The sequence below is a fragment of the Anguilla anguilla genome, chromosome 8 (genome assembly GCF_013347855.1).
Source record: "Anguilla anguilla isolate fAngAng1 chromosome 8, fAngAng1.pri, whole genome shotgun sequence".
Classification (NCBI taxonomy): Eukaryota; Metazoa; Chordata; class Actinopteri; order Anguilliformes; family Anguillidae; genus Anguilla; species Anguilla anguilla.
The window spans coordinates 9156772-9166771 of record NC_049208.1 but is presented as its reverse complement, the minus strand read 5'-3'; the positions used below and the strand labels follow the sequence as shown (position 1 = coordinate 9166771).

Sequence of the window (10000 nt, the reverse complement as noted above, 5' to 3'; positions counted from 1 at the left end):
AGAATTTGTTTACCCTCGGTCTCAACCTTAATCCCAGTCCCACTCCCAAACATCGTGTGAAGACGGATTCCGTTTGACTGTTCTCTATGATTTTGACTTAGCCTATTTGTTAACCGATCGAGTGTTAGTTTACTTGGTCCTAATCTGTGTTTTAGCCGTCGTATGACGAAGCTCAGTAGGCTAACGGCTCTCTTCTCTCTCTCTCTCTTCCCAGCCTTTCTTCCGGCTGCTGAACCTGCGTAAACTGGGCCTGAGCGACAATGAGATCCAGAAGCTTCCCCCCGAGGTGGCCAACTTCATGCAGCTGGTGGAGCTGGACATCTCCCGGAACGGTGAGATTCACACACACACGCAAACGCTACATACACATATTCACACACACGCACATGCACCCCACCCCACATGCACGCGTACGCGCGTACACACACACACACACACACACACTTTTGTACTCAACCTGTGAAGTAGATTAAGTTGTCTAGCCAGTGATATCCCATGGTGTAAATAAGCCCAGGGGTTGGTGGGTAATGTAGTCTTGAAACCTCTACTGTGCTGCTCATTCTCCTGGTCCAGCTCAGAATCCCAAACCTACGCTTACTACCACCACAGCAGCCTGTGAATCATTCCGGGCTACTTTTGCCAAAAAACATCACTTTTTTTATCTGCACGGTAAATCAGTGGAGCGTTCCAGCCTGTCCACAGGCGCTCTGTCGAGTGAGGGGCCGGGAACGATGTCCAGACTCCGCAGCTGGCTCCCGTACAGCAGGGTCTGCAGCCTTGGCTTTCGGGAAACCTCACCTCACCTCAGCTCTCGTAGTCCCAGACGCAGAGAACCTTCGGTTTCTGAGGGAAAAACCTGGAGGGGAGATTGCGAGGTGACTTACTGGGGACTTGGCCCCCGTGAGGAAGGAGATGTCGCCCCTTTGCCATGTCAACGTCCCCATGCAGCAGACTGCAGGAATTCAGTGGTCATTCATCAGGACATTGGGGCAGGGTTCCACAATACCTGCTTTAGAACATTGGGGCAGGGTTCCACAATACCTGCTTTAGAACATTAGAGCAGGGTTCCACAATACCTGTGTTATAACATTAGAGTGGGGATCCACAATACCTCAATTAGAACATTAGATTGGGGTTCCACATTATCTGCTTTAGAACATAAGAGCGGGGTTCCCCAATACTTGCTTAAGAACATTAGGGCAGAGTTCCACATTACCTGCTTTAGAACATTAGAGTTGGGTTCACAATACCTGCTTTAGAACATTTGAGAATGGGGTCTAGGTTACTGGTTTCAGTTAAATTTCAAATCACCTTGGATGGCAGGCTGTCCCTGAATTAAGGGAAAAGTCACACAAACTGCGCGGTTTATGGTTGTACTCTGAACCAAGTTTCATATGTAATGGGTTATGAGGATGTTTTACGTGCAGGTGGGTGGAGGTACAAGTGTGTTATTTGGGTGTGTTGACTGGGTCTGGTGCTGGACTTCTTGAGCTGGGAGTTCTGTGTGCCGGCTCATTCTATGGAAGAACCTGAGCCTCCGGGCTGGTCCCAATTGCTCCCCCCCCCCCCCCCCCCCCCCATCCCATTTGGCCATCTGGTACCTATTAAACCCAAACCTGAAAATGTATGCTGTTTTTAAAATGACTAATTCCCTTTCTCTCTCTCTCTCTCTCTCTCTGTCTGGGCTGAAACTGCTGACTGCGCCCCCCCCCCCCCCCCCCCATCATCACCGTCCTTCGTGCAGACATTCCTGAGATCCCCGAGAGCATCAAGTTCTGCAAGGCGCTGGAAATCGCGGACTTCAGCGGAAACCCCCTCTCCAGGTCAGCCGGTGGTTCAGACCACCTTTATCCGGGTGTCACGCGAATGAGGAGCGGCCTGTACCATGTCAGCATTGGGAGGGTGGGTGGGTGGTTAGTCTTAGAACACTGCAGGGGAGCTATTGTGGCCCGGAATGCCATATGTAGCTATAGGAGGCTACTCGAGCGTACGCTAACGAGCGTTGAATGGCCCGCGGCTGTAAATCCGCTAAGGAAATAAACATGTTTTGCGGTGGTGGTGGCGGTGGTGGTGAGTCACTGGTGCATCTGCACCTTTCTCTGTGATCAGATCAAACGCCGCACGAAAACAGGCAAAAAAAAAAAAGCGAAATCGCTTGGCTTGCAGAAAACCCAAGCCGATCTGGTCCGAGCCTACGTACTGAAGGCCCGCGAGAGAATTCCTTCGGACGGATTTTTGAAAAACCGGCCCCTATTGGACGTTTCTGGGAGGAGGACAGAGGAAGAGCACTGTGGTGGTGGTGGTCTCTAAATTAAGAGGTTCATCAGTCAGCTGGGGTCAGGGTGCACCATCTGTTTTGTACGTTTCCCTTAAAGTAGTTCGGTGTGTTTTACAGCCACCCCTGTGTGCTTAACCCCCCTAGCCTTTCACCAAAGAGCTTAACAAGTGATGTCTCTGCGCTTTAGCGGACGGAGATGTTTGCTCAAGGGGAGTTGGCCTCCCAGGCCGTCTTTGATCAGAGGACTCATATTCGTGAAAGCATCTCAAGGCGGGAGTGCTGCTCCAGGGTCAGTTTAGTCTTGTACCTTGTGATGCACAGGGTTAGGACACGGACGGGGAAAGCTGATCTGAGTCGAGCCTTAAGTGCCGTTCTACAGCTGTTTGTCTCTGCCGTTAACCCTTTGAAGAGCTGTGTTTTTTTTTTTTTTTTGGAATTTTTTCTTTTCCCAGTCAGTGTTCTGGAACTCCGGTGCTGTCCAATACCAGGAGTGGCTGTGACATCAGCATTAGAATGTCCGGTCACGAACGTTCTGATCACACGTTTGTGACCCTCGCACCTTAAAGGGTTAAGCTGCCGTCGGCTACTTGGGCTACCTTCATCCCCCGTGCACACACTCGAGTGTACTTTCCCCCAGGCCGGTAAATACGTTTGGCGTAAACACATAAGAATCACGAGGTTTTTATTTGATAATATTACCGAGGCAAATACGCACAACGCACCCCCCCTCTCCTCCCCTCCTCCCAAGTGTTTCTCGGTGTGTTCGATTCACATTAATCGGGGCAAATATTTACTAATATTTACAGCCTTTTGACCGCCCGCGGGCTCTTTCTGTGAGAGCTAGCGTGCTGGCTTACTCGGGTATATTTCAAAAACAGGAAATGCTTGCATTCCGAGCCTTCGCAGTTCCCGTAAATATTCGTGGCGCCGCGGCGCCGCGTCGAATTCGTAGCCCCTCGCGGACGAACGCGCCCGTGGTGTCGACGCTGGAACTGCTGCGCTAGCCCTTTTATCATGGCCCCCCTGTTCAAATCGGGGGGGGGGGGGGTTCGGCAAATTGACTATGAAATGTAATAATGACCTGTTTAGGGTGGGATGGTGATTGTGCCAGGTTTACGGAGGGCTGTGCTGCTTTTCACACGCGCAGCGATATCACTGTCGAAAGGGCCCTTTCAGCACGCATGCCCGAGGGCGCCGAGCAATTTAGAGCTTAGCTTTTCTGGGCGGGGCTGAGCGAAGTCCTATTCAGCCCGAGCGCTGAGATCCTGAGCTCGTTTACAGGTTTTTGAGAGAGGCGCGGGTGGGAAAGGGAGGAGAGGGAGTTCCTCTGTCTCTTATGTGAGGTTGTGTAAGAGCCTCATCACACCACCACCACCACCACCTCTGGAGCGTGTTGGGATGCAACGCTGTTAAGTGTCCTTCTTGAGCCTGATTTATAGTTCGTCGCTCCACCCTTTTCGACGCGTGTCACATGACAAGAATGATTTGTTTTCAACTGAACAAAGTGTTGCATGACAAAGTGTTTTTTTTTTGTTGTTTTTTTTTAAGTGTCGCGCTCCTCTAGAACTCTTCCCACAGGCCTTTGCCAAAGTATAAATGGAAACCGTCGTCTGGCACTTTAGTTTTTGTCACATGACACTTGCCAAAAGGGTCGTGCAACAGAGTGTAAATCTTTAAACTGGCAGGTAGAATTGCTGGTTCTTGTGTAAGTAAGGCTCTTGCATTGGATCTGCACAGGGAATGTGTGCATGAAGGATTTCTGTTTGACTGTAACTCTCTCTCTCCCTCCTTCTGCCTTCCTCTCCCTCCCCATCCCTGTCCTCTCTTTCTCCCTCATCCTCCCTCCCTCCCTCTCTCTCTCCCTCTTTCTCCTGCTCTCCCTTTCTTCCTCTCTCTCCCTCCCTCCTCTCCCTCCCTTTCTCTCTCTCCAGATTGCCTGATGGTTTCACACAGCTCAGAGCTCTGGCCCACTTGTCTCTGAATGAGGTATCTCTGCAGTCATTGCCGAACGACATCGGCAAGTAAGTACAACCTACAGTACCACCGTGCGAACAAACGTGCACAAGCATAGGCACATGCTTAACAGCTCCTCAGTCACAGAATACTATTTGCAGTTTTCCTGTAAATCTTGTCTGTTGAGTGTTCTCTAGAACTCCATTGCTTTCAATCACCAGTAGTGATTGTTACATCAGCAATGGAATGTTGTAAACCTTCTAATTGCACATGTGATCTCACACCTTAAAGGGCTAGTGGACCTTAAGATACTGGTGCTGGAGCACACAGTTGTGTCACAGCCTGTGAAATGGCTGCCGCCATGTTGTTGCATCATCTGTTTTGGTAAAATCAACAAACTTTCTTCAGTGGCTGATTGAGTTGTAAAATGTGTCGTCCCCCCCCCCCCCCCCCCCCCCCCCCCACCCCGCTAGCTTGGCCAACCTGGTGACCCTGGAGCTTCGGGACAACCTGCTGAAATCGCTGCCCACGTAAGTGCACCCCTGACAGGGGGGAGCGAACCCGTACACCCCCCTCCACTCAACCCTGGGAACAGAGATGGAAAAATAAAAAAAAGTTTTTGGTCACGTTTGTCTTGCTTCCCATATTCTGTTATATTCTGTGCTAGATTTCCTGATGTAAGGTCATAAACATAGTTTGACATCATAAAGCGGCAGCAGGTGTGCGGTTAGCTGCAGTCTGTGGTCCTGTGGTGTGTGGGTCGGGTACAGAGGAGTGTCAGAGCTTGCTGTAGTGTTTTTCGGTGTGATGGCACCGGGGGGGGCGGGGTCTTAAGTCAGTGTTTAGCGCCTAATTGGGTTATGTAGCGGCCGCTAAGCCCCCCCCGGCAGCTGCGCCGCGACCGCCAGAAACCCCGCCCACCCGTGGGGGACAGATGGCGGGAACGCGGTCTCTGCATTCGTTACGGCCTGCACTGCCTTATTTGGCTGGTCTGAGAGCGCGTATGAAATGTCACGTGCAGGGTCTGTGTGGCTGTCATCAGGCATCAGTGTGCAATTATATGAACTCTACTCTCTGTCTCTTCTTCCCTCTCTCTCACTTCTCTCCCTCCATCCATCCATCCCTCCCCCATCTCTCGCCCTCCCTCCCTCCCTCTCCCTACCTATCCCTCTCTCTCCATCCCTCCCTCCCTCTCCCTCTCTCTCCCTCCCTCCCTCCCTCTCCCTCTCTCTCCCTCCCTATCCCTCCCTCTCTCTCTCTCTCTCTCTCTCTCTCTCTCTCTCTGCATCCCTTCCTCCCTCTCTCTCCCTCTCCCTCTCTCTCTCCCTCCCTCTCTCTCCCTCTCCCTCTCTCCCTCTCTCTCTCTCTCCCTCCCTCTCTCCCTCTCTCCCTCCCTCCCTCTCTCTCTCTCTCCCTCCCTCCCTCTCTCTCTCCATCTGGCCGCAGGTCCCTGTCGTTCCTGGTCAAGCTGGAGCAGTTGGACCTGGGCAATAATGAATTGGAGGTTCTGGTAAGAGCGGCGCTCTCACAACGCTAATCCCGTCACACGGCTCGGTGCGGCCCCGCTCCCCGCTCTGACTGAGCCTGCAGCGGTAACGAAGTGAGACCCGCCCGGTTACCGCACGCAGCTCTGTTACTGGCGGACAGACCGCCGGTGCGGTCTATGAGGGCTGGTTTGCGAGCGCAGAGTTAGCCTCGTCCTCCTGAAGGGCAGAGTTGGTCTTGGATAAGCGTTAGCGTCGGTCTCCTGAAGCCCAGAACGTTCCCTCTGCGCTACTGTCTTCTGTTCCGGTCTTTTTACGTGTTTGTAAACGATGTGAATGTGCGGCATTGGATGTGTAGGCCTAAGATGTGTAGCGCTAGTATGTGTAGTGTTGGATGTCTAGCGCTGCCTCTGGAACAGTAACAGCAGGATCAGCGACGCCCCGCCCCGCCCCAACCCGTCCTGCCGGTTCTAATGCATACCTGGCGCTTGGCAGGGATTCAAACCAACAGCAAACCTGGGAAGCGAGGCTTAAGATCCCGGAACTGAGGCAGCCAATGAGAGGTTACTGGAGGGGTGGAACCCGGTGTTGACTCAGTGTTCAGAGTCGGTGCAGGATTTAGTGTTGAGCAATGGAGTGAGTGTTAATGACAGGTGGGGGCGGTGCTGTCTCCCAGAATCCTTTGATTTGACCGCTAATCAAAGGTCTTATAACTGTGAAATGCTCGTCATGTTTGAAGGAGGAAGGAATTTGAACATGCTTTGCCTGAGGTCCTCCTCAGTGGGTATACCCCCCTGCACCCCCCTCCCCCCCCCCTGCTCACAGGGGTGTAAAACCAAAAATTGTGGGTTTGGGCTTCAAGGGGGTTGGAGCAATGAGCAAACGGAGCTGTCACAGGAGCTGCAGGTTTGAATCCTGCCTTACCACATGCTCTCTTGCCAGAGCCCCCAGCTGAAGGGGAGTCGGGGACAGAGCGGGGCGGGGCAAGTTTAGGACAGAGTGGGGCGTGTTTGGGACAGAGCGGGGTGGGGCAAGTTTGGGACAGGGTGGGGCAAGTTTAGGACAGAGCGGGGCAAGTTTAGGACAGAGCGGGGCGGGGCAAATTTTGGACAGAGTGGGGCATGTTTGGGACAGAGCGGGGCAGGGCAAGTTTAGGACAGAGTGGGGCATGTTTGGGACAGAGCGGGGCGGGGCAAGTTTAGGACAGAGTGGGGCATGTTTGGGACAGAGCGGGGCGGGGGCCAGTTTGGGACAGAGCGGGGCGGGGCCAGTTTGGGACACAGCGGGGCGGGGCGTGTTTGGGACAGAGCGGGCAGGGCAAGTTTGAGACAGGGTGGGGTGTGTTTGGGACACAGCGGGGCGGGGGCCAGTTTGAGACAGAGTGGGCCGTGTTTGGGACAGAGCAGGGCGGGGCAAGTTTGGGACAGGGTGGGGCGGGGCAAGTTTGGGACAGAGACGGGCGGGGCGTGTTTGGGGCAGAGCAGGGCGGGGGTCAGTTTGGGACAGAGACGGGCGTGGTGTGTTTGGGACAGAGACGGGCGGGGCCAGTTTGGGACAGAGACGGGCGGGCCGTGTTTGGGACAGAGACGGGCGGGGCCAGTTTGGGACAGAGACGGGCGGGCCGTGTTTGGGACAGAGACGGGCGTGGTGTGTTTGGGACAGAGACGGGTGGGGCAAGTTTGGGACAGAGTGGGGCGGGTCCCACACAGGGGTGCCTGATTAAACACACCCCCCCCCGGCGGAGTGATTCTGGAGCCCCTCCCCTTTTTTTTGCGCAGTCTGCAGGATGCGTGCGTGGAGCGGTACAGTCGGTATAAATCCCCTTCCCCACGGGGGGTTTTATGTGTCCGGGGCTGCTGGAGTGCTTTCATGCGGCCGCGTTCAATAAAGATTTCATTACCGCGATTAGTCGAGCAGGCCGCCGAGGCCTCCGGGGGCTCTCAGGGCTGCGGGCCGGGCGGTATCGCAAACGCATCTCACCGCTATCGGCTAACGCGCGTATCTCCTCCGCTCACCTCCCATCTGCCGTCCAACATTCGCGCTCATTCAGTTCTCCTGGAAGCGGTCGATAGGTATTTGAAAGCAAACCCTGTGCGTAGTTGTGCTTGGTTGGCTGCCTCAGGTCAAAGCCCTGGCCCTTATATTCCCATGACCACCTTGTGGGGGTGGGGGTGGGGGGCAGTTAGGGCCTTTTTTTTTTTTTGGTTTCCTGCATTTAGTCATCAAAGCTGTTGATTTTTGCTTGAATTGAGACGGATATAGCAGATACAGCAGATATAGCAGGGTATGCTCTCTGCTTTGAAGAGCAGGTTTTTTGGAATGTTTTTTTTTTCTTCTTCTTCTTCCCCTGCCGGTGTTCTAGAACTCCATTGCTTTCAGTTGCCGGTAGCGATCGTTACATCAGCAGTAGAATGTAACAGTAGAACATTGTCGTTGCGTGTTTGTGACCTCACACCTGAAAGGGTTAAAGCCACTGCCCGCCCGCTGTCCTGTAGGCCTGAGCGTGTGCGTGTGAAAGAGCACTTCCTGTGACGTCAAGCAGAACCGAGCGGAATTTGCCGCGCGTCAGCCCGTCTTGTGTCAGATGAGGTTACAAAACAACAGCGCTCTTCGATTGCACCTGCTTTCTCTCTCTCTCTTCCTTCTCTCTCTCTCTCTAAATTTGACTGTTTTAGTTTCAGTTTGAAGGTGCTTTATTGGACGTTGTCGCCAAAAAGCAAAATGATTTATGTGTAACGGCTGTCGAACTCCAGCGCTGGAGGGCTGCAGTGTCTGCAGGTGTTTGTGGTTTCCTTTCAATTAGCAGCCAATTAAGGCTTTGAAAACAAGGCGTGTGGACTCCTTAGGCAATCATTGACTTAAATGAACCACTTATGCTGGAAGACCCTCCAGGCCTGGAGTTTGACACCCCTGGTGTAACAGAAGACAGTGTGTGGAGGGAAAGTGCAATGCACTGATCGAGAGTTGTTCTCGCTCCTCTCTCCCCCTGCAGCCGGACACCATGGGGGCTCTCCCCAACCTGAGGGAGCTGTGGCTGGACCGAAACAACCTCTCCTCCCTGCCCCCGGTCAGTATGGGACAGCCCTCGCATGCTAACGGCAGCTGAGCACCAGGTTCAGCTCCGAGGGGTTTGGATCAGTGTGGGATCTCTCCGAGGGGGGGTGGGAGGGAGGGGGGGGGTGTTTATGTGGGGTGGGGATGTGTGAAACGGTGGGGTTTTCATTGCTGTTTAATGACTGTTGCTTGTTGCGTGTGCTGTTGCGTGTGTGTGTGTCCGCATGTGTGCGTATGTGTGTGTGTGTGCAGGAGCTGGGGAACCTGCGCAAGCTGGTGTGTTTGGACGTGTCGAAGAATCGTCTGGAGAAGCTGCCTGCTGAGATCAGCGGCCTGCTGGCCCTGACTGACCTGCTGCTCTCTCACAATCAGCTGGAGCTGCTCCCCGACAGCATCGGTGAGAGTGCAGTATACGCACATTATACACACACACTCACACACACGCACACGCACACACACTCACTATACACTACACACACGCACACACACACTATACACACACTCACACTATGCATACACACACTTACGCTACACACATGAACACACACTATACCCACACACACGCACTATATGCGCACCGTACACACAGTCACACTATATGCACGCACGCACGCAGACATAGGGAATCGGCTCAGTTTCTGCCAGAGTGCCCTGCTGGCTCAAAAGGAGAGGGAGAGAGACAGAACGACAGTGGGATTCCTCCCTCACACTCACAGCGCGCACGCTGGCGGGCTAACGGCAGACAGGTGACTGCCTCCGCGCCGGACCTCCAAGGAATCCCCTGACCTTTGGGGCTGGGTCAGGCTCCGCAGGCGCGGAGGCGGGGCAGTTAATTTAGCCGCCTGTCACTCGCCGGACAGCTGTGTTAGCAGCTGTGCTAAAGGACGGTAGCCCCACCGGAGAGCCGGTCAATGTGGTTTTTTTTTTAATGGAAAAACATTGACACCCCCTACTGGACAAACGCAGTTATTGCAGACGGGGTACAGAAGTCGCAAAAAAAAAAAAGATGAAGGTTGAAGCCAAGGACTCGGTCCGAGCCGGGTCCGGTTTGGGGCCGTCGGATCGGCGCTGACGGCGTGTGTGTGTGTGTGTGTGTGTGTCGCCTCCGCAGGTTCCCTGAAGCAGCTGTCCATCCTGAAGGTGGACCAGAACCGGCTCACCCACCTGACGGACTCCGTGGGCGAGTGCGAGAACCTGACGGAGCTGATACTCACGGAGAACCTGCTGCAGG

At 53.9% G+C, this 10000-nt stretch overlaps 1 protein-coding gene across 1 annotated transcript in view; it reads left to right on the top strand.

Annotated features, from left to right (window-relative positions):
- The window catches only part of LOC118233662 (protein scribble homolog), a 98110-nt gene that overhangs the window by 34372 nt on the left and 53738 nt on the right, over positions 1–10000 (top strand). The window contains 8 exon segments of the mRNA XM_035429471.1: positions 215–332; positions 1745–1823; positions 4210–4299; positions 4705–4761; positions 5678–5741; positions 8708–8782; positions 9022–9166; positions 9881–9999. Coding sequence (XP_035285362.1) covers positions 215–332; positions 1745–1823; positions 4210–4299; positions 4705–4761; positions 5678–5741; positions 8708–8782; positions 9022–9166; positions 9881–9999 — 747 coding nt within the window.